General features: G+C 51.3%; 8 protein-coding genes across 8 annotated transcripts; 6 read left to right on the forward strand and 2 right to left on the reverse strand.

The window, feature by feature from the left end:
- Positions 1-1300: 1300 nt before the first annotated feature.
- Positions 1301-3518, forward strand: AUEXF2481DRAFT_659 (uncharacterized protein; the record flags this gene model as incomplete). Its single annotated transcript, XM_013493720.1, has 2 exons — positions 1301-1622; positions 1675-3518. The coding sequence occupies 2 exons, from the start codon at positions 1301-1303 to the stop codon at positions 3516-3518; spliced, it is 2166 nt and encodes a 721-aa protein (XP_013349174.1).
- A 2003-nt stretch (positions 3519-5521) lies between these two features.
- Positions 5522-5992, reverse strand: AUEXF2481DRAFT_35017 (uncharacterized protein). The gene is made up of 2 exons (XM_013493826.1): positions 5937-5992; positions 5522-5887 (listed from the first exon to the last, which is right to left on the reverse strand). The coding sequence occupies exon 2, from the start codon at positions 5792-5794 to the stop codon at positions 5561-5563; it is 234 nt and encodes a 77-aa protein (XP_013349280.1). The 5' UTR covers positions 5795-5887; positions 5937-5992; the 3' UTR covers positions 5522-5560.
- A 43-nt stretch (positions 5993-6035) lies between these two features.
- On the forward strand, positions 6036-7267 carry AUEXF2481DRAFT_45566 (uncharacterized protein; the record flags this gene model as incomplete). The annotated part of the gene is made up of 4 exons (XM_013493827.1): positions 6036-6153; positions 6212-6554; positions 6612-7168; positions 7224-7267. 4 exons carry the CDS (start codon positions 6036-6038, stop codon positions 7265-7267), a joined length of 1062 nt encoding a protein of 353 aa, XP_013349281.1.
- Positions 7268-9667: 2400 nt separating this feature from the next.
- On the forward strand, positions 9668-10671 carry AUEXF2481DRAFT_661 (uncharacterized protein; the record flags this gene model as incomplete). Its single annotated transcript, XM_013493723.1, has 2 exons — positions 9668-9776; positions 9833-10671. The coding sequence occupies 2 exons, from the start codon at positions 9668-9670 to the stop codon at positions 10669-10671; spliced, it is 948 nt and encodes a 315-aa protein (XP_013349177.1).
- Positions 10672-11151: 480 nt separating this feature from the next.
- AUEXF2481DRAFT_35019 (uncharacterized protein) lies at positions 11152-15232 on the forward strand. Its single transcript, XM_013493828.1, has 5 exons — positions 11152-11711; positions 11767-11811; positions 11868-12089; positions 12148-14862; positions 14922-15232. Exons 1-5 carry the CDS (start codon positions 11535-11537, stop codon positions 15096-15098), a joined length of 3336 nt encoding a protein of 1111 aa, XP_013349282.1. The 5' UTR covers positions 11152-11534; the 3' UTR covers positions 15099-15232.
- Positions 15233-15349: 117 nt separating this feature from the next.
- Positions 15350-17826, forward strand: AUEXF2481DRAFT_35020 (uncharacterized protein). The gene is made up of 5 exons (XM_013493830.1): positions 15350-15776; positions 15835-16449; positions 16727-16897; positions 16952-17117; positions 17179-17826. Exons 1-5 carry the CDS (start codon positions 15578-15580, stop codon positions 17669-17671), a joined length of 1644 nt encoding a protein of 547 aa, XP_013349284.1. The 5' UTR covers positions 15350-15577; the 3' UTR covers positions 17672-17826.
- A 1692-nt stretch (positions 17827-19518) lies between these two features.
- Positions 19519-20986, forward strand: AUEXF2481DRAFT_25054 (uncharacterized protein; the record flags this gene model as incomplete). Its single annotated transcript, XM_013493831.1, has 3 exons — positions 19519-19698; positions 19756-20206; positions 20262-20986. The coding sequence occupies 3 exons, from the start codon at positions 19519-19521 to the stop codon at positions 20984-20986; spliced, it is 1356 nt and encodes a 451-aa protein (XP_013349285.1).
- A 739-nt stretch (positions 20987-21725) lies between these two features.
- AUEXF2481DRAFT_665 (uncharacterized protein) lies at positions 21726-22728 on the reverse strand (the record flags this gene model as incomplete). Its single annotated transcript, XM_013493726.1, has 2 exons — positions 21726-21821; positions 21880-22728. The coding sequence occupies 2 exons, from the start codon at positions 22726-22728 to the stop codon at positions 21726-21728; spliced, it is 945 nt and encodes a 314-aa protein (XP_013349180.1).
- Between the last annotated feature and the right edge of the window lie 195 nt (positions 22729-22923).

The raw sequence follows: 22923 nt of genomic DNA on the forward strand, positions 1-22923 counted from the left end.
GAATACTGTCACACCCTTTCTTCACAAGGATCAAATCAGGGCAACAACAAGCTGTATGAAGGCACAGTAATATCTCAAGTCGATAAGCCTGGTGCAGGGAATCGTTGACACGAAATATTTTGATGACATTGCTTCAATGTAAGAAAGTATTGTGTCTTGAGGCAGCTACATGTGTGACAGTATTTCGCACACGGGGAGATACAATCACCAAGACCCAAGGCTCCGTCTGGTTGAGGGCCCGTAGCAACAATGCGGGCACGTTGATCTGTTATAGTTAAATGAAAGTTGGCACACGGTCAGGGGAGTCGTTGTCGCCATGTACGCCTGTGGCTTAATGGGAAGAAGATCTGTCGAAGAAGGCCGAATTTGGCAGCCAGCGTCAGGAGTGGATCCATCGATCTCACGCTGTCAATTGTCACCCAAACTTGACGGACAGTGGTAGAGGGCTGCATCTGATACAAGCGGTCGTCGATTGACAGAGGACTCGCAACAATGCTACGGCTCATAATGCGCCATTCTGCATTCTGCACCAGAGCTTGAGTCGGCAATTTGGACAGGACTTCCTAGAGGAGAAACATGTGATTGTCTAGTTCAAGGAGCAGCCAATCACGCGGGGCGATTTGCGGGACCCTGGGGTGCTTTGACCAAGACGAGAGTGCTCATCTCCTTTAATTAGTTCGTCAACCACCGAAAGAGGGTGACTAGAGTTGAGCGAGCGGGTGCTGCAAATTGTTCACGAGCGTCTGTGGAGTATTGCGAGGTGATATGATGATGTTGGATGGAGAATCTGGATGGTCGCTGGGAATGTAGGTGACGAGTCGATGCACAAACTCCTGGTCATCTGCTGCTGGCACTCTGCTTCCTCTCTTTCTTTCCTTTCTGTTGCGATTTTCCATCATTTGCCAATCTCTATCACTATCCTTTACTACGGCTCCTAATATTCGAGCGTCCATTCATTTAATATTCTAATCGCTTTTCGCACCGAGACATTTAATTCCAACTGCGTGCCTTCGAGACCTCTGCCGCAGACGCCAGGGGCTACATTGTTTTCTCGTGCTGTTGATGCTACCGCTAAACTGTCAACGGTCCGGATCAGGAACTCACATACAAACAAAGTCTCTCTTTTGAGAGCATCAACATCACCGTTTCGCCTACTGTGGACTCGATCTCGAAGAAGGTCGTCCCTTATCGCTTTCTTATCCAGCGAACCGTCGCTTTCTGTTTGTTCTTCCTCAGGTGGAAGCAAGCACAGCAACCTGGAATCAACACACGAAGCTAGACTCGACCACCATTGGCAGCCATGGAGACCGAGCGGCCATTGAGCATCCTGCCTTCAATCAAATGCTCGGACTGTGGTGCAGAGATTAAAATCTCGGCCATGGGCGAGCACGTGTGTCCAGCACAGCAGGATGAACCGGCACCCTCAAGTACATGGCAGAAGCCAAAGTCGCCGACCATATCGCCATTCACATCACCGGCCACATCACCAGTCTCACCGCCAATCACATCTCCTTCGGCGGCGAAGCAGCGAAGCCTGCTGCCGCCTATGGAGCAGAGCCTGGACAGGCCGCCTTCAAGACCAGCCAGGAACCCCCTCCCTCGTATCGATCCTAATGTAGCGAGTATGTATCGCAGGTCTTGAAAGACCCGAGCAAATGGACTGACAGGGGTTAGACAAGCCGTATGCTGCGCGACAGGAGATGCTGTCACCGGACAGCTCCAACAGCTCGGGACGACGTACACCTTTGACACCACTCACAGGCAGGCCGGGTCGCTCGCCGGGAATGCGTAGCGCTACCAGCCCCAGCCCTCGACTGCCGCGTGAGCCATCGCAAGAGCTGACCGGAAACATGGACTGTGCCTTCCCACCCTTCCCTACCGCACGATCCAAGTCGGCCGCAAGAGTAAAGAGCCCGGTACCCGATGCATACTACGCCCCTCGAAGCCCCATCGGTAATGGAGGTGCCATTGTTTCACGCAAACTAGATACAATCGCTCCTGGGCCTTTCAACGCGCCCACGCGCAACTCGTCTCGCTCACCTTCGTCCAACGTGGGTGCTCAGGCGCCTCCTGCCATCACCATCGACCAGCCTCCAGCCGAGAGAGCCGCCTCGCCCATCTTCAGGTCCGCATCCCCTGTCAGTTACGAGAGACCTGCCTCCCCTCCCTCGCCTGTTCCCGCCTCGCCAACCTTATCTTCGACTTCGACTGCTTCCGTTGGCACCAACCGGGAAGGACGTCCAATCCCCCAGCGCCCTGTTCGACCGGAGCCACTTGACGGCTTCCTAGCGATGCTCAAGAGCGAGTCGGAGGCTGCAGGGCAGCAGCTATCAAACATGACGATTCGCTCAAACACATTCCCCCTGCCTCCATCCACATACAAATCACCCGAACTTGGCTCTGTTCTGAGAAGTCCCTCGGCACCGCCTACGAGGCAGCGACGACCCACCATCTCTGCTCCGTCGCAAAGCGCTCCTGGCGCCTCTCTTCCCACTGCCTCGTCCACTGGCCCACCTGCCCTCCCTCCGCTCCCTACCATCTCGACTGCTGTGGCTCCTGCGCTTCCGCCTCTTCCTTCAGCCGCCGACTTGCAGAAACATGTCCATCCCGTCGTGCACGCTCCTTCTGATTCGGCTTCCTCTGCCTCATCTACACAAAGCTTCAAGTCTGACATCAGTCCACCCGTCTCGGCATCGTCAAGCGTCTCCATGCTCTCGACTACCCTGAGTGATCTCTCTGATCCTTCGCTCCTTGTGCCCAGCCTGCAAGTTAAGAGCAAGCAGATCAATCGCCTCAGCCCGGACGATGCCTTCAAGCCCAGCTTTGTTGTTGAGCGCCAGACAGCTCCAGCTCCGTTTGAGGAGAGGCTGGATAGTCCAACCGAGAAGATGAATCATTTCCCCGTGGGCACTCCTCGTATTTCCCGCGAGGCTGACTATCCCGAATCGCCCGTGGTTCCTGGTTTCCACGTCAAGCGTCCCTTGAGCCCTATGTCAACAACATCCACGCCCATGGCCTCTCCGCCCACCGAGCATGGCTTTTCCTCCAGACCCACATCGTCCAAGCGACCCGGAACCTCTTCCAAGCACATCTGTAGAGGCTGCAGCGAGCCCATACAAGGCAAGTCTGTCAAGGCTGCTGATGGACGCCTGACCGGTCGCTACCACAAGCATTGCTTTGTTTGCAAGACCTGCAAATCGGCTTTTGCGACTGCTGACTTCTATGTCATCGACAACAACCCATACTGTGAGCATCACTATCACGAGCTCAACAACTCCCTGTGCGCACATTGCGATCGCGGTATTGAGGGACCATACCTCGAAACCCAGCAGACTCAAAAGTTCCATCCTAGCTGTTTCACCTGCATTGACTGTCACAAACCGCTGAGCGATGATTACTTTGAGATTGCTGGTAAGGTCTACTGCGAGCAGCACGCCTTTGCATCGGTCCGCCAACAAGAGGGACTCGGACCTAAGAGAAACATGGAAAGAAGAACAACACGCTTCATGGTCATGTAAGATTGGACGAGGCCCACGAGCCCAGCAACGACTTCCGACCTCGACTGAACGCGACCATGTACATCTCCTTCCGTCCCAGCCCTTCTCTACGACGACCCAAAAACCACGGACCAAGTACATTTCTTAGGACTTCTCCATTTGTCCGCTACTTTTCTTCCGTTCGCTTTGAAAATACTTCTTTATATCGGAGATACCCATTACTTTATTGTATATACCTTCTATCTTGCAAGCCGGCTGTAGCTGTAGAACAGCTCGTACTGCACAAAAATTTGCACACCTATTTTACAACCACAAAGACTCCTCTTCTTGCCTTTCTTCATCATAATTGCAGTTCTCAATGAAACTTGAGCGAGAAGTCCGGGTTCCCAGGTCTCGACTTGTACACGATTGACTTCGAGCCCGGCCCATAGCTAATCACTGCCCTAACAGCTAAAAAGTGTAACCGCATGGGCGGCGTGATCCGATGAAGTTGATCTGCTCAGGCATTGCGCCGGGAGCAACATGCTTGGATGCACTTCTATTGTGGTCGACCATGTGAGAAAGGCTTCTATAGCTAAGCACACCAACATGACTTCACACGGTCGAGTGGCCGGACCGAGGAAGAGGTCGAGACTCGAGAGGCTGTGAGGGACAGCGAAAGATTACATCGCAATTTGCCGGCCGTGAGCAAGAGTCATGCACGAAGCGAGGATCTTCTATTCCGGCCAAGAAGCACGGTTGGTGGCTGGCTGTTCTAGTGGTAAGTATTTCATGGGTCCTGCACGACCGTTGTCCATGGCTTGTAAGAGAAGGTGTCCACGCGGAAATGGTGGAAAGAAGGGCAATGGGCATCGGAGACGGACAAGCGAGCTAGATGGGAAGACGAGAGAGACAGAGACACGCAAAGTCAAGCGGTTGATAGTGTCAATAGCGGCATTGATGTTTTGGTGTCAGAGAAAAACGCATCAAGTAGAGTGGTGTCGCAGAGAGGCCATAATTAGGTGAACAGGATCGAAGAGGTCTTGCGATCCGACGGTGCGTGTGTGTGGGATATGTTTAGCCAGCGCAGACAGGCTTCCAGAGACAATCGTGACCTCGGTCAAACGTGCAACAATTTGAGGGCTTGATAGACGAGCCATACATGGACAACAAACTTTACACTCTTGATGGACGGACATGCGATGAGCGTTTCAAGCTGTGCGATGGCTTCTCTTCGTCGAGTCCCTCTTTCTAGAAGATTGGGCTCTTCGGCAGGCTCAGGTCGGACTTTAGGGCCTCAGCCTTAAGTTAGGAAGTTGTTAGCGTGTGGAGGTCGAAGCCTGTGCGCTTTCTACTAATTTACACTGGGGTGGTCTGAGTGTCGGATCAAATGTGCCAGCTCTCGAGGTGAGTCGTCAAATGGCTGTTAGGAAGAGGTGCTCGAGGATGCGAAAAGATGCGAGACAGAGCGGATGGAAGCCGATTGTATTGTGGGACAGCAAAGCAAGACATATGAGAGGTCCAGTGTAGCAGACAGAGGCTTGATAGATTGTTTGATGAGATTACTCTTCAGATCAGCGTTTGAGTGCGCGAGTCAACTCGAGGCTGGGTTTGGCGCCAAACTTCTTTCCGCGGCCCAAGTCGGCAGGCCGCCCCTTTTGATTTGGAGAGCAGGTCTGGCGGCGGCGCTGCTCGTGGCTCTGCACAGTGCAAACAACGTCTGTCCTGTCTGTCTCTAGGTTTGTCGCACCGCAGACTGCTTGTCCCCGCCGCTCCTTGCCTCTTGACTTGTCTTGTACCTGCACGCCAGCCGCTGAGAAAATTGCATCCAAAGACGTTTCTACGTTTCTGCTTTTCTGCGCTTTCAAGTAACTAGTCGGTCCCTGCTGCACTCGACTCTCGGCTCCCGCTCCAACCGTTGGCCTTTTGCTCATTGGCCGTCACCTCTAGCCTGCCGACCAGCGACGCTTCGATCTATCCAAACCGACATCCATCTCTTCTCCCAATTCCACGTACAGTACTATCACAATTCCCTGCTCGTCCACCAGAGCAGCATACGGCTCCGCGCAGCTTCACTCTCCTTGTCAGACTCGCCCCGCTGTCGCACCTTCAGGTCGGTACCCACTCAGATCTTTCCTTCCCTTGCCTGCACGACGCTCTCTATTTCCGTCACCTTGATCTGTCGATTCGCTTGTCTGCGTCGAGCGATCGCCTTTGTACCCTGCGGCCCTCGCCTTGGTCGTCAAGGCCCAGCCACAGACACTGCCAAAGCTCCAACACGGCGAACTCTCCTTTTCATTCGCTGTTCGCGCCGCCATTTGTCGCTCCCAAGCCTTTCACTATTCGCTCGCTGTTCTTTGCGTCTTCCTCCCCATCTGCGTTCACTGCATTCAAAACTTCACCAGCCTCATGTACCACTCACAACCTCGTTGGTGCGACGCATGCTGACACGTCTCACAGTACCTCTTGTAATTGCATCTACGCGTTTCCCTCTCTACATCCCGGCAATCGCCAACACTTGAATACCGTTACCGTCAGAACTACTCAACTACCGCCAAAATGGGTTGTGGTATGAGCACCGAAGATAAGGAGGGCAAGCAGAGAAACGAGGAGATTGAGAACCAATTGAAGAAGGACCGCATGTTGCAGAGAAATGAGATCAAGATGCTGTTGCTCGGTTCGTCGTCTCCTTCTTCGACAGCTGCATAGCACGTCTGCTGACACAACCACTACAGGTGCTGGTGAATCCGGAAAGTCGACCATCCTGAAACAGATGAAGCTTATCCACGAGGGTGGCTACTCCCGCGATGAGAGAGAGTCCTTCAAGGAGATCATCTTCAGTAACACTGTGCAATCCATGCGCGTCATCCTCGAGGCCATGGAGTCGCTGGAACTCCCCCTCGACGACCAGAGAGCCGAATACCACGTCCAGACCATCTTCATGCAACCCGCACAGATCGAAGGCGACAACCTGCCCCCAGAGGTCGGCAACGCCATCTCGGTCCTCTGGAAGGACCCCGGTGTCCAGGCCTGCTTCCAGCGCTCAAGAGAATACCAACTCAACGACTCTGCCAAATAGTATGTTGATGCGCCTGCTTGCCTCTGTCAATGTCCCCTCACTGACCATGCCAACAGCTACTTTGACTCGATAGACCGCATTGCCCAGCCTGACTACATCCCCAACGACCAGGATGTCCTCCGTTCTCGTGTCAAGACCACCGGTATTACCGAGACTACGTTCATCATCGGCGACCTTACATACCGCATGTTCGATGTCGGTGGTCAGCGTTCAGAGCGTAAGAAGTGGATCCATTGCTTCGAGAACGTCACAACCATACTCTTCCTTGTCGCCATCTCAGAATACGATCAGCTTCTCTTCGAGGATGAGACCGTCAACCGTATGCAAGAAGCCTTGACTCTGTTCGACAGCATTTGCAACTCAAGGTGGTTCGTCAAGACTTCTATCATCCTCTTCCTCAACAAGATCGATAGATTCAAGGAGAAGCTGCCCGTCAGCCCCATGAAGAACTACTTCCCTGACTACGAAGGAGGTGCCGACTACGCCGCTGCTTGCGACTACATTCTGAACCGCTTCGTCAGCTTGAACCAGCACGAGACCAAGCAGATCTACACACATTTCACCTGTGCCACAGACACTATGCAAATCAGATTCGTCATGGCTGCTGTCAACGGTACGTTATCAACAAAGCAACTTATATATGAACAACTTACTGACATTTCACCTAGATATCATCATCCAAGAGAACCTCAGATTGGCCGGTCTTATCTAAGCGTAATATGACACGGATGGACAGAAAAGATGCATCTGTCTCCCCTCCATTTTCCTCTCTGGTCAGAGTTCAAGAATCAACAGTCTTGACTCCATATTCCGGATCTCTTTCTCAGCGACTGGCCATTCACATTTTGCATCTGAGAAATCCAAAACATCACCTGTTTTCATTTGCTTGGGCCCGCGTGGTTTTGACGGGCTGCCGACATATACAACAAACACTCATACATCAACACAAAAAGAGTCGGTTTCGCAGAATGGCCTCTGGATCGATCTAATCTCGAATGCGACAATTGATGGGTCTCGTCTTTCTTTTTATAGCTGGGAGAAAAACAGTGGGCGGCCTGGTTCTGATTTTTCGTTTTCCTGCTTCGCGCGCCAATCGTCTCCCGCCTGATCTCGGGAAATGGTTCTTCTCTTTTCTCTTTCATCTTCTGGGGCAAAGCGGCGTCCTAGATACAGATTTGCGGGACGATTCAAGGAGGGATGGGATGTCGTCGTCTTTTCTTCGTCTGTTTTCGCGCTCACCACACTGCGACTTCCCGTGCCTCCTTTCTCTGCTCTCTCTCGTTTTTTCTTCTTTCATCCTTTTACTCATTGCATGATTCCCTTGTGTTCGCCCCTGTCTACTCATAGTATATATAATTGAACCTCTTTTCTTTTTCAAAAGCGTCGGACTAGACTGAATGCTTGCACGTGATTTTGTGTGTCTAAGTAGTAAGTAGGCTGGCTCTGTAGACGAGTACTTGACTCGAATGTTGTAGGACAGCCTCTTCTAACAAATCAAGCCATAAGCCTACACCTAAACACCACTAATAGACAGTTAAAGGTCTATACTTGTATAAGCCCAGTACGGCTAAAGTTTACTTTCCAAGATGCTGCAATGTAAGAAATGGACATAGATCTATGCTCCTTTCTTAATCCCAACCCACAGCACGATCTCACGATGAGAAAGGATAAAGATATCCACTTTTTAACAAGTCAGTAACCTCGAGTCGAGTCGTCGCGAGCCAAGAACAAACCGATGCAATCTTGCAGCTCTTTCAACCTGCACGACATGTTCACTTTTTTTTTTGGGTACGCAAAACCTGGTTCTCGCGAGTGATTTGATGCATGAACAGGTCGTTTACTTTTTCTTTTCCCCTTGCATGACAGTTTATTTCTGCATAGCGAACAACATGAAGCTCATCACAAGATGCGAGATTATAGATGGAAAGACAGAAGCCCGTTTTCGCGAATTACCGGGCTTGCATGCCGTCGCCTATGGAGAAGATCGGGGAAAGAGCAGATGTGCTGTTGGCAAAGGGAAGATAACGGCACGTTTCCACTGGGTCTGTGGGCAACGGAAAGGAACAAGAGGGAATTTGGTGAGTGACGTCGTTGGAAATCTTGCGGCTTTGGGGTCCCCGGTGAGCGCAGCCCCGGATCGATCAACAGGGGAAGTTTTGCGGTACCTTTTGACCATGGTGATCTTTCTTCTGGGGTCTTCATGAGCGTGAGAGGTTCTGATGCATCCGATGACTTTGTGCATGGATACAGATGTGAGAGAAGGTGATGGTCAAGTCTGTGATTCAGCTGTCCTCAAGACCCCACCACGATACAAGTAGCACAAAGCGGTAAAAGAACAATCTCAAGATCTCGATCTTCCAAATTTCACAAATCACCGCTCCTGCTTCCGCCAACTTCTCCATCACGATTTTAGGCTTTGCACCCCCTCGGAAGAAAAAAGTGCCCTTGGCCACCACGTTTTCTTCTTGTACTGCCACACTTTGTTGCCATCAAGATCGGAATCAAGCGAGAAAGCTCAACGTAAAATCATTCTTTTGGCGGCTCCTGCACGCCCTTTACGCTGCACACTATGTCGCCTTTTCACATGCGCGGTTTGTTGCCACCGACGTATGCGGGAGATGGGACTTCTTGACCGCTAACGAATGTGCTGCGGCGATGCTTGTTATCTGAATGCGTGGGACCAATCATTGGCCCTGTTGCCAGCATAGGTATCGCGAAAGCCACTTCCCCGTTTCCTTACAAGCTTTCTTTTAAGCCGCATCGAGTACGCTTTTTGTGGTTTTAGCTGAGGACATGCGGTAGGGAAGAAAAGTCCCAACCGTGCGAGCGAGACAGTTCTCAACCCGCTCTTTTTGGTCCCACACCCCGTGGGTGAGTGATGATGCTAGATTGTCTAGTCTCGATTCGGGGAAGGGCGTCCTATTGTTTCGCTGTGAGCTACCGATTGGAGATCGATGATTTCTATAAGAGTGGTGATTGTGCCCTCTCTCAAAAGGTTCTTGGTTTGTTGACGTTGTTTCTCTCGAAAAGTGACATAGTGTTCCACATTTTTCCACCAGCGGTTTATTAATACAGCATCACTGCCCATTCTTTCTGCTTGTCTTCAACAAAAATGTCTACTACCGCCGCTTCCCTCAGGGTTCCTCAAGCAACCATGTCTGGCAACAAGACTGTCAGCACCGCTCCGCTCAACACCAAGCGCAAGATTGTCTGTTTCTCAGGTAGGTTGTTCTATATACCGCTGGAGGAGGGCATTGCTGACTCGGTTGCCCTTCAGACTTCGATGGCACCATCTTCATGGAGGACACAGGTCACATCCTGTTCAACGCTTTTGGATGTGGTACCGACAAGCGTGAGCTGCTCGACCAGCAGATCAAGTCTGGAGAGCGTTCCTTCCGTGATGTCTCTGAGGAGATGTGGGGATCCCTGAACGTCCCCTTCGCCGACGGCTTCGAGGCCATGAAGGATGGTCTGAACATCGATCCCGAGTTCAAGAACTTCCACCAGTTCTGCTTGAACAACAAGATTCCCTTCAACGTCATTTCCGCCGGATTGAAGCCTGTTCTTCGCAGTGTTCTCGACCACTTCTTGGGAGAGGAGGCTGCTGCCAACATCGACATAGTCGCCAACGAGGCCGAGATCTCAGAAGATGGGAGTTCGTGGAAGGTCAAGTGGCGCCACGACAACGAGCTTGGTCACGACAAGGAGTTGTCAATCAACGAGTACAAGGAGGTTGCACAATTGGAGAGCGACGACGGCACCATCCCCATGATCATCTTCATTGGTGATGGTGTTTCCGATTTGCCTGCCGCCCGCCACTCAGACGTCCTTTTCGCCCGTCGTGGTCTCCGCCTCGAGGAGTACTGCATTGAGAATAAGCTCCCCTACATTCCCTTCGACACCTTTGCCGACATCCAAAAGGAAGTCATCAAGATTGCCAAGATCGACGACGAAAAGACAAAGGGCGAGGGACTTCCCAGCAACTTCAACCCTCGCGCCAACATGTGGCGTCGTGTCAGCTCCAAGAGGGCTATTCCTACATTCGCTGCTATGACACCGAGAGACGAGAAGATGTTCATCTGGCCCGAGACCTTCACCGAGCAGGTTAAGGCTTAAACGACATGTTTTTTATGAGTTTTGTTTCTCTCACGTCGAGATATTGCATCGTTTGGCCATGGATGTGAGGTGTTTTTTTTTGCATTACACTGGGGGATAATATATTTGTTTGATGCACTCTAATGCCAGCAGCGGCGTCTTCGTCTTACTTAGAATACCAAATTGCATACCTACTGTTATTAGAACAGGACAAATCCGGCATCGTTTACAGTCTGCAAGAAGAGTGCCATGTTGAATGCCATGTTGGGTAAATTGTTGGTTTGACAGGTTGATCATGATCTTTGTTCCGCGGAAAGCGGCAGGAGTTGCTGAGGTACCAAAAGTAGATGACTTATGCGGCTCTTGTTCAGAGTTGTGCAACAAGCTGACGTACTCATGTAGAGTTTCAAGGCGGCAGGGCAGCCGAGGCGGAGAAGCGCGGAAGGAGACAGACTTCAGACTTTCCAGGGCCAGGCCACGACAGCACGAGGGGCAGTGGTTCGTTCGCGTGGCCGTGTCGTTCTTTTGTCCACATGAATAGCAACACAGCGTGTGACAAAGAGGCTGAAGGAGTCGGAGTTGGCTAAACAGAGCTGGACGTCCGATGTCAGTCTTGGCCTGCATTCGATATTAAGGCAACGACAGTCGAAACACGTCGTCGAAGTTGTTTTAATCTCGCTCGTTGCAAGACACGGGCGTCCCCCGCAGTTGCTCGCATCCAACGCTCGTATTTATAGAGAGAAGCTTAACGGGCATTCCATCATCTCCCAGACGCTGCTGACAGCGGCAACTGCATCTTCCCTCTTGTTTGCTTGCACCCCTGATCATTGCCACGTGCAGGCGCTGCGCTGGCCGCATCATAATCATCACATTACTCGTCCGCAATGCCTCGACCACGATTGTCGCCGCATCTGTCGCTGCACCGCTTCAAGAGCACCAACTCGGTCAAGTCGACATCCGACAGCCAGACCAATAGTCGAGCCGTGAGCCCCAAGCGGAAGGCCGAGGAGCAAGGCGATCACAAGGCTTTCAATCTAGTCCTGAGGGTGCAAGTGCTCGAGGTATGTCTGGCCTGTTGATCAATCTGCCCGCATCAAGCTGACCCACCGCTTTCAGGGCCGCAACCTCGCTCCCAAGGACAAGAACGGCACCAGCGATCCCGTAAGCAGCCACTTCGCTCCTCCCCTCGAAGGACCTGCCACTGACTGGCACTACAGTACCTAGTCATCACACTAGGAGATGCTCGTGAGGCCACGTCGGTCATCGACAAGACATTGAACCCGAAATGGAACCAAACCTTTGATCTGCCCATCTCAGGCATCTCCAGTCTACTCCTCGAAGCTGTATGCTGGGACAAAGACCGCTTTAGCAAAGACTACATGGGAGAGTTTGATGTCGCCCTTGAGGATATCTTTACCAATGCACATACCGTTCAGGAGGCAAGCACTACACACTCCCCTCCATCTCGACATGAATCTTGGCTAACACCACACGCAGCCCAAATGGTACAAGCTCGAATCTAGAAAATCCGGCCGCAAGAAGAGCCATGCCTCGGGCGAGGTGCTCTTGAAGTTCTCCGTCTTCGACCCTGTCAATCCCAACGCTACCCCTCAACAGACCCTCCAGAAGTTCTACGGCGTCGTCGCTCTCGAAGACCCTGCCGAAGGAGACGAGGATCTCGACGCACTCGCCGAAGCAGCTGAATCCGGAGACGATGACGACGATGAAGACGACGACGATTCTGGCAGTCCTGAACAATCAGAGAAGAGAAAGAAGAGACACAGACTTGCTCGTCTCAAGCGAAAGACTAAGCTGAGAGCCTACGAATTCAACGGAATGAGTGCAGTTGCAGGCGTCCTCTTTGTTGAGATTCAGAAGGTGACAGACTTGCCTCCGGAACGCAACGTGACACGCACTTCCTTTGACATGGATCCCTTCGTGGTCAGTTCTTTGGGCAAGAAGACATACAGAACCCGTGTCGTCCGGCACAATCTCAATCCTGTGTATGAGGAGAAGCTCGTCTTCCAGGTCCTAAGACATGAAGTCAACTACTCGCTTAACCTCACTGTCATTGACAGAGACAAGCTGTCTGGAAACGATTTCGTGGGTGCTGCCACTTTTTCCTTGGAGAGAGCCAGAGCTGTACAACCAGAAGCCGACCCGGAGACTGGTTTATACTTCTGTCCTGAGATTCCGGATGCTGGTGTGACACCCAACAACGAATACAGACGATCACGGTTCCGCCTGAATTCTTCCCGCTCGCAATCAAGCCAGACGCTTAGTCGCTCGTCTCGTAACGCATCGGCCAAGGATCTCAACAGGCTCTCTAGAACTTCTTCAAACACAAGCCAAAACCACAGGCCAACATTACGCAAGGAGGACTCGGGTGACTCGTTTAACGCTATCGACTCACGTGAAGATCTGCAGCACGTCACTAGCAACCCATACATGGCTGAACCTGGCAGTGTCCCGGCAGTGAATGTGGACCATGATGGTATCGAGGATCCGGATCTTAAGTACTATGCCATTCCCCTGCAGTTGAAGAACAAGGACAGATGGGAGGACAAACACAATCCCATCGTTCACATCAGAGTTAAATACTTGCCTTACCAGGCTCTCCGTCAACAATTCTGGCGTGCCATGCTGAAGCATTACGACGCTGACGATACTGGCAGTCTTGACAAGGTTGAAATCACTACTATGCTTGACACTCTTGGTTCGACGTTGCACGAGGATACTATCAGCTCTTGGTTCAGACGTTTCGCGACTGAGAATGGTGGAGAAGAGGTCTTGACCATGGATCAGGCAGTGAGGTGCCTAGAAGATCAGCTCATGAAGTACCAGAAGAAGGCCACTCTCTCGGATACCATCCAGGGGAAGCTGCATATCTCGGAAACAAGTACTTCGAAACTGACCTCCGCGAATGGGAGCGACTCGTCTGACAATCTGGTGCGATCTGACGACAGCTCAAGTCAAGGAACACCGTTGAACAACCGCTCCCAAACTTCCGTCATTCCAGCACTTGAAGTCCAGGATCTATCAGGAGACGGAGAGGGTGCATTGCCATATGATGACCTTGCGGATGAAGAGAAGGGAGAAGAACATGTCGTCGAGATCAAGGAGTGCCCTATCTGCCATCAGCCTCGCCTGGACAAGAAGAACTCCGAAGCCGACATCATCACCCACGTTGCTACTTGTGCCTCACAAGATTGGCGTGCAGTCAATAACATTGTCATGGGCGGCTTCGTTACAAGCAGTCAAGCACAAAGGAAATGGTATAGCAAGGTCATCACCAAGATTGGATACGGCGGCTACAAGATTGGAGCTAACAGTGCCAATATTCTTGTCCAAGACCGTATCACTGGACAGATCAACGAGGAGAGAATGAGCGTATACGTGAAACTGGGAATCCGACTACTCTATCGAGGTCTCAAGAGCAGAGACATGGAGAAGAAGAGAATTCGCAAGCTCCTTCGATCTCTGTCCTTCAAGCAAGGCCGCAAGTACGACGATCCTGCTTCAGCGGCACAGGTCCCTGGTTTCATCAACTTCCATCAGCTAGACATGTCTGAGGTTCTCCTGAAGACGTCAGAGTTCAAGAGCTTCAACGAGTTCTTCTACCGCAAGCTGAAGCCTGACGCCAGACCTTGTTCAGCAGCAGACCGTCCGGAAATCGTTGTATCACCAGCAGACTGCCGGACAGTTGTGTTCAACCAAATCAGCGAAGCTCAGCGCGTGTGGGTCAAGGGACGAGAATTCTCGGTCGAGCGACTACTGGGCAATGCATACCCCGAGGATGCCAAGCGATATGCTGGCGGTGCTCTGGGTATTTTCCGACTGGCACCGCAAGATTATCATCGTTTCCACATTCCGGTGGATGGTACGATGCTCGAGCCCAAACTCATTGACGGCGAGTACTACACTGTCAACCCCATGGCTATCCGAAGTGCGCTCGATGTATATGGCGAGAACGTCAGAGTAGTGGTACCGATTGACAGTACCAAGCATGGTCGTGTGATGGTGATTTGTGTTGGAGCCATGATGGTTGGCAGTACAGTCATCACGCGAAAGGCAGGAGAGAAGGTCTCCCGTGCAGAAGAGCTGGGATACTTCAAGTTTGGTGGCAGCACAATATTGCTGCTGTTTGAGCCTGGAAAGATGATGTTCGATGATGATCTGATCGACAACTCTAATGGAGCTCTCGAGACATTGGTAAGTCAAGCGAACACAACAGTCAATATCTACAGTAGTCCCTAACGTTCATACCATAGGTCCGCGTCGGCATGTCAATCGGACACAGTCCTAATGAGGCACCTCATATGCCAGACATGCGCAAGGAGAACCCAAGCATGGCTGAGAAGCAAGAAGCCAAACGCAGGATCGAAGGCAGTTTTGCACCCAGCTCAGGAGGAATACCTGGGCTGCCATCGGCGGCCGACATACAGTAAGAAGAGGTCGAGGGGGAGAAGCACAGAAAATCATTGTTCTTGTTGTAAATATGGGAAGAAGCGCATTGATGCATATGTTACAAACAGAGAGGTAGCACATACCTAGATCAACGACTGAGAGTATTTTTGGACAATCTTGCCTTCACTGTATCGACATGTGAATTGTATGTATGATTGCACGTGAGAGAGATGGTCATAGCTCGGAAAGAGGAGATGTCGGCCTGTCTTGGCGTGTCGGGCCAGTTTGGCATGTTTACATTTGGCGGGTCGCCGGGGCTTTCTTGATCAATACAAGCACCAGAACGTCAGACACACACGCCGACGACGACCATCATCCCCAGCAAACGCGTATACTTGAGTCGATCGCTGCCATTCTCAACAAAACCAACAACTATCAATTCTCCTTTATCCCGTCATAGAACGACAGGCGATGCGCATTCGCGCCACTTGACGCACACCAAAAAGCACGACGACTTTCAATGACGGCCGCCATTGTCACGCGCAACCCTCTACACAATCTTAGCATGACCGGCGCACAAACAAACGGAATCAAGAGAAAAAGTCTCCGCCATCACAACGACCCGGATGAAGATGCGCCGCCCTCGAAAAAGCCAAAGGCTCCTGCCACAGCAAGCTCGAGAAACGCGTCGCAAAACGCGGTGAAGAAGGTCAAGAAGTGTGAGTTCTGGGTTCTACACACATAGAGACGCGCAGATGCTGATGCGCATGCGATTAGCATATGACGATAAGGATGACGACTTTACTTTCACGCGCCTAGGCTCTAAGAAGGGTAAGGCAAAGACACCAGATGTAGCACTGGAGCCAGAAGCAATAGCTGGAGCTTCTGCGCCCGCTCCAGAAGTTCAACCTGTACAACAGCAACAAGCACCACCGAACGACGAGAACGCGCCGATAGGAGCTACACAACCTCCGAGGAAGAAGGCCAGAAAGACGTTACCCACGACTCCTGAACCGACCCCGCGACGACGTTCCAAGCGCTTGTCTGGCAATAGTCCGATTCAAGGCCAAGCACCTACGATATCGAAACCAGCTGCCGAGTCGCAATTACAGCACACGCAGCCTGCGACGCCGCCCCCGGCAACAGCGCCGGCATCAGCGAATGAGGAAAATGTCGCGCCAGCAGCAGACAACAGTCCAGCCGTGGATCAGGGCGAGCTGACGATACACAAGAAACGTGGTCCAGCAAAGATCCCACTACCTTTTGGAGAAACACCTGTTCTGCGTCGCAACAAGGAGATGCGCAAATTGAGTGCTGAGAAGTCAAGGCGAAGTTCTTCGGGAATGAGAGGACGGAGAGCTTCATCTTTGATCGAAGCAGGCAGCTCACGTGGTACGTTGATTTCCTGCTCCCTTTCCCTCGAATATTGTCATAGTCATCTGTTCTGCTTCCTTTGCCTTGGGTTGAATACATCCCCTGACATTGTGATTTTGCGCGCGCATTACAGCAGGCTTCGAATTCAACATCGAAGCTTCAAGAAGCGAGGAATCCGACTCCAAGCATGCGGAACTCGACTTGCGACAAGATCAGGACAAGCTGCCTCGGGACGACGACGAAAATCACATATTGAAGATTGACAAAGCTGACTGGGATGATTCTGTGGATACAGCGGTACCACATAGCCAGGTCGAAACGGACGAGTTCTACAAACACATTTCGCAGGATCTGGTCGAGCCGAAACGAATGCGACAACTGCTCATGTGGTGTGGCCATCGCGCATTGCCCGAGAAGAGCGTTGGTGGCCAGATGGACGCGGCAGAGACGGCTGCAATGCATGCGGGTATGTTGGTTTGCACACCCTGAACTCAAGCGAGCGCTAATGTGTGTCTTGCAGCGAGGGTGATCCAGGAGGAGTTGCTCAATGAATTCAGCTCGCGGAACAATCTGAGTTACTGGTATGACAGAGAAGATACAGCGCCAACTGTTCTGGTCAAGAAGCCAAATCCGAGAAATATACAAAATGCCGAGAAACTGCAGCAGCTAGAGGCAGAACTTGCACGGTATGTCACTTGTACCCCTGATTGCGATCGAGTGAGACCCATTTGCTGACAAAGTCTCAAGACTACAAGAGGAGAAGCGAGCATGGGACGAACTCTTGCCCTCGACATCACCGCCGAAACTCCCAGCGTCGACCACAGAAGCCGAAGCACCATCACAAACGCCCCTCGATATATCACCACACTCCATCGACCCTACCCTTCTCGACCCCTCACAAGCCGACCTCCTCCAAACCCTCCTCTCAGGCATCTCCCTCAATTCCTCAGAACCTACCTCCACCACACCCGCAACAACGCTAGAAGCCACAAAAACACGCATCGGCACAATAACCTCGACACTCGAATTCAAAATCGACAAGCTAGCAGACGGAGCGCATAAACTCGAACAATACAGAGCCTGTGCGCAAAAGCTCGCCGATCATGTATTGAGTGTTGGAGCAGAAAAGCTGGAAGAGAGGGATAAGAGTGTTAGGGAGAGGAGTCAGGGCGCTTCTGGACAGGTTGACGCGCTTGAGAGATTGAGGGGTTTGAGTCGCGTGTTGGATAAGCGCGGGTAGATGGATAGTTTACTTTATGACTGTGGGTGGTTTTCTTCATGGATAGGGCAGAGCACGGCGATTGTAGGAGTTGCCTTTTCCTTGTAACGAATGGGTTCTTGGAATGATTGAGAAGAGCATTGATGATTTTTGAGCCACTTTTTCTTGAATTGAGCTTTGTTTCTTGTCTCTTTTGATTGTTCCATGTCTTTGCATCTTCCATGTTGATGTTGATGTGGATGACACCCTGGTCGGGTTTCGACTTCGCGTACTCTGGGTGCAAACGACATTTATAATACTCGCTCGATGTATCAGCCCATCCTTCCTAAGCTACGAATACCTCCATAAGATACTCTGTTGGAAAAAATAGTCGCTGCTGCTAATTTGGTGGTAAAACTACTATCAATCAACTGTAGTAAGCAATCGAGAGACTCCAGATTTGAACCAGGATGCGATCGCGTGTAAGGTTCTCGGATCCTAAACCACTGTGATTTCAGGTGTCCGTTTTGTGCCGCTTGTCGGAAGTACCGAACTTCGTCCTCGCATGCGAAACACGGTCACACCTAGAGCTGCCTCATAGCGCGATGATTTCTTAATTTGCAGCAATGTCATCGAGATATTCCGTGTCATCGACTCCCTGCGCTAGACTCATAGATGCGCAACGTGTCTGTGCATTTCCACAGCTCTTCGTTGTTCCAATTTGATCATTGATGAGAGCGTGACAGTATTCTGTACACGGGGAGGTCGTATGCCAGCCATACCCACTTTACAGATCGCTGTAGATTGATCGACACCCTGGAACCGAGATCCGGATGTTCGGAGCATGTGGTTTGTGCGTGCTTCTCTAAACGCGCATGTACAACCGGATCAGCTCAAATACAACCACCTCGGCTGCTTTCATATCTTCCGTCCTGGACAATCTGACAGGACATGTTTTCTGTGCGATATGCTGTAGCGCACAACCGCTGCTATTAATCCATGTCTCCATCGTGTCGCAATTCCTTTGGAAGGGCCACTCGATAGTTCTGGCTGAATCCTTACCGGAATAGGTAAACGCTGCTTCCAGGTCCGCAAGTCTACTAGCTGCCGTGAACCATTGAATCGATCGTCATCCGTCCTCCATCCTTCGGCAATTCCTGCGAGACGACGTAGTCGCCGCTCTTTGGCTGGCTGGGTGTCTGGGATACGCAGATACATCGCATGGCGATATCGCATCCGCAGAGCTGAGCACGCGTGCGCGATCGTCAACTCGTGGCATCGCGTGTTAAGCTGATGTCTTGTCGTCGACGTCGTCGAGACCTCAGACTAGAGTTCACGACACGCGGCAATGCAACGCTCAACAGACCAGATACGCACCGTCTCAGAAGCATGGTCCATCTGTTGTGCAGTACGGAGAAGCTCGTACATTACCTCTCACGGCAATGGCACATGTCTGCCGAGCTAAGAGCAACGGCAAGGTAAGATAGACTTCAGCCCCATTGACCAGTCAGCATGCTCTGGCAAGGTGCGGAGCCAGACTACTCTCTGTGGCGTTCGTCTATTCGACCGTAAGTGTAGGCAGGACCCTTGTATCTCTTTTCTGGCATGGGTACTGCAAGTACAATAAAAGTATGCCTGCCATCTTTACATCCACGATCTTCATTGTATCTCGCTGTACCTGACTGCGGAACGACGATCAAACTCGAGTGTTGCCCATCGGGACTATCTGTCACTGCATAGGTTGACATCTGCGGGATCTTTAAGAAGGTCATCTGCACCTGCCTATCCCATCCGCTTCCGCTAAGCGTTCCTGAAGCCCGAAGACGACTTCTTGAGTGATCTGTTATTCTCTCAAGCCAGGACAAAAACACTCACTCTATCAATACAAGATGGTGTACTCTCTCAGCTACCGACGCCCAAACCGGGTTTCTGATGGCTCTTCACTCGCATCGTCGAACGAGCAAAGAGTATCCAGCGAAGGATCACACCACTCTGGGACCTCGGGTTCTATCAGAGGTATTCCGGAGGCACTGTCTTTTGATCGAATCATAGCTGGTGGTACCTGTCCAGTATGTATCATTGTATCCGCAAACACGTGGGCATCAGTTCTGACTCTGGCCCTCTAGCCATGTACTACTCGAGACTTTATGAACTATCTCAAGTACATTGAACACAGCGCCGAGAACTTACAATTCTACCTCTGGTACAAGGACTACGTTGAGCGCTTCGATAATTTGCCAGCTTCTGAGAAAGCTTTGTCGCCGGAATGGAGTGCTGCTCAGATGGATGCTGAAACTGCTCGTCCGGCTCGTCGCAAGAGGGCTCCTACAGAGATTGCTACCGTTCTCCAGGGAACTGACTTTGCCGACACAGTGCCTCTGCACGCGGAGAAACGTGATCCCTTCAATGATCCTGCTAGCGACTCACCTGAGATGATGATGAAGGCTCCTGTGTCACCTACTTTTTCCGAGTTTGATTCGTCTTACACCAGCGATGAGAGACCTGTTTCTAGCAGATCAGATTTCCATCGCAAGGCTGACGAAGCCCTTGGTGACGCTGGCATAAAGTGGAAGCCTTGTAAGTACCTAAGATTCATCTTTATAGGAGGACAATAGCTGACACTTTTATCAAGTCACTGCACAACCATTCCGTGAGGAGATGACACGAATAATTACAATCTTCATCGCCGTTGATGGCTCGCGTCAGCTCAACCTCTCAGGTCGTGAACGCAGTGCCGTCCTCCATGCTCTTCAACACACAACTCATCCTTCTGCTCTCCGCGCTGCATTCACTAGCGCCGAATACTCACTTCGCCGTCAAGCCCATCCCAACTTTATCCGTTGGGCCATCTGTAATGGCAATCGCCCTCGTGTCATCTTCGCCCGTGGACTAGGCATCTCTCTAATCCTCCTCGGTATCCTCGCAGAAATCCTCATCACTCTAAGCTCTGCTGGCCGTGCGTGGCGTGTCCTACCCATCATCGCTTTAATGCTAGGTATATCGACACTCATAGCCGCATGGAAGGGCATGTGTGTAGTCCTCCACGGAATGCACCACCGCCATCTCCGCCCCTGGGAACTCTTCGCCGACCCTGAAGACGAATCCTCAAAAACCGGCTCTCAAAGTTCATTGATCAATCCTCACACTACGGGTAGCTATGAAGACGAACCGTGGGTCAGCAAATACGAAAAGAGAAATGTTCTTCGCAAGATTCTCGATCGTGAAGTTTGGATCCAGGAGCCGGCTTTGAGACAGATTCAGGATACTATCTTCATACAGAGTTTGTTGGGTGCGTTTTTGGCTTCTTGTGTTGTTGTTGGTGTTTTTTGTGCTGTGCCTCGTGGCGGGTTCTTCTAAGATTTCTTTTTGTGTGTGTCAAGTTGTTTCCTGCGATGTATATATATAGAGAGAAGGAATCGTTAATGTGTATTATGGTGGTTCAATTCGACCTTCTTTCCCCCATCTCTCTCTTCTGTGCTTGTGCCAAAATACATGGGCTGTAAAAAGGCACGATATATTTCTAGTTGATGTAATCTTCCGCTGAGAGCACAAACTTCGACATTTCTCCTTGACCAATCATGTCATTACAAAAAATCACCTTGCCTTTCTACAGCTTTGCCTCGCGAAACCCACTCCTGCCGTGATAAGGTATAAAAAAAAGAGAAGAGTTGATCGAGTAACCGCTTCAAAACGAAAGCACCGTTAGCAGGAATTGAACCCGCGACCTCGTCGGATCTAGACTGACACGACGTTGAGTAACGACGAATGACCACGCACGTGTTGAGACCACGGGTGTGTTAAACTACACCACCACGGCTTTGTTTTTCGCTCGTAACAGGGACCTTGCGGGACTTAAAATGTATAGCTTGTGTGAAAGTGGGGGTGAGGCAGCGGTGGTTGTGACCAGATAGCAGGTAGATTGAGTTAGGTATGATGGGGGAGGGAGAGAAAGCTTTGATAGGGTCAGGAGACGTGATGGCATACTAGCCGAGGATGTGTTTTGTATTCGGAATGTACAGGTCGCTTCGAAATATGGTAAACGTGGGTATCTTTTATCATGTCGGGACAAACAGCGAATTCTCAAATGGAGTCGAGCTTATTGCTGGTTACAGCCGTCGGCTTCGCTGAGCATGTCTTGAGCAGCATTCATGTCGCCTACCAGGCCTGGTGGTGGCGCACCAGCTGCTTGCATCTGTGTCAAAGGTCAGCAAACAGTAAGTAAACGCGCTGAGGGTAGAGGGCGAAAGTACCTGTTGCATCTTGTCGACAATATAATCACTGTCCTCCTTGTTGTCATCACTATAGCCCTTCTTCTCAAACCTGTCAACAATGTCTTTAACGACAGCTTGTTGTGCTTTGTAGCGATGCAGGTCCTCTTTTGATGTCGAGTCCTTGTTCTTTTCCAACCATTCAGGGAAATTATCATGCAACTCCTTCATGGGCTCGTAAAGGATGTCCTTGTTAACCAGCTGTTCCATCATACCCATGAGCATGGAGTTGAAGTCTCCTGAATCGCCATCCATAGAAGGGAAGTTGCCAGATTCGAGATCCTTGAGCATCTGTGCGAGCATGTCGTCCTGAGATGAGCTTGCGGCAGCAGCAGAGGCAGATTGGCCAGAGGCTTGCATTCTTTCCATGGTCTTCTCTATCGTCGAAGCAAAGGCAGGTTTGGCGGCAGATGAAGAGGTGGGAGAGGTCGGAGCGGTCTTGGGCTTAGAGGCAGAGTCTGCCGAGGGAGCAGTGGCACCAGAGGCTTCTTGTTCGGCGGCAGCACTGAGTTCCTTCATCATTTCTTGAAACTGTTTTTGCATTTCCGGGTCTTCGCCGAGGCCACCCAGCAGCTCGGCCATGCCGGCTTGTAGTTGACGAGCAAAGTCATCATCTTCTGCGGAAGGTTGTGGGGGAGGAACGGAGGAAGTGGAAGGAGCTTGTTTCGTAGTAGTTGAGGCAGGTGCTGTTGTGGTGGAAGGAGCGGGCTGTTTCTGTTCCTTGATCGAGGCAGCCGAGAACTCGTCGAGCATGTCATCAAGGTCAGAGAGATCGTCCTCGTCCGGATCCGGAGCCATTTCGACGTGTTGTTCTGGTTGTTTTTCTGCCATGTTGTCGATCTGAGTAGAAGTGAATTGATACGAAGCAGTGTCGATCGAGCAAGGAGAAAGTGACTTCTGCAGTTGTTTATTCAAGTCACAAGCCAAAGGCCGAGGCTCAACTCGGACCTGGCGCCTCCAGAGGGAAAGTCGCTCCGCCTTCCGTCACCGACACCGACACATTGCGGGGTGCTGTTTGCCTGGTTT

Source organism: Aureobasidium subglaciale, assembly GCF_000721755.1.
Source record: "Aureobasidium subglaciale EXF-2481 unplaced genomic scaffold scaffold_0, whole genome shotgun sequence".
NCBI classification, from domain to species: Eukaryota; Fungi; Ascomycota; class Dothideomycetes; order Dothideales; family Saccotheciaceae; genus Aureobasidium; species Aureobasidium subglaciale.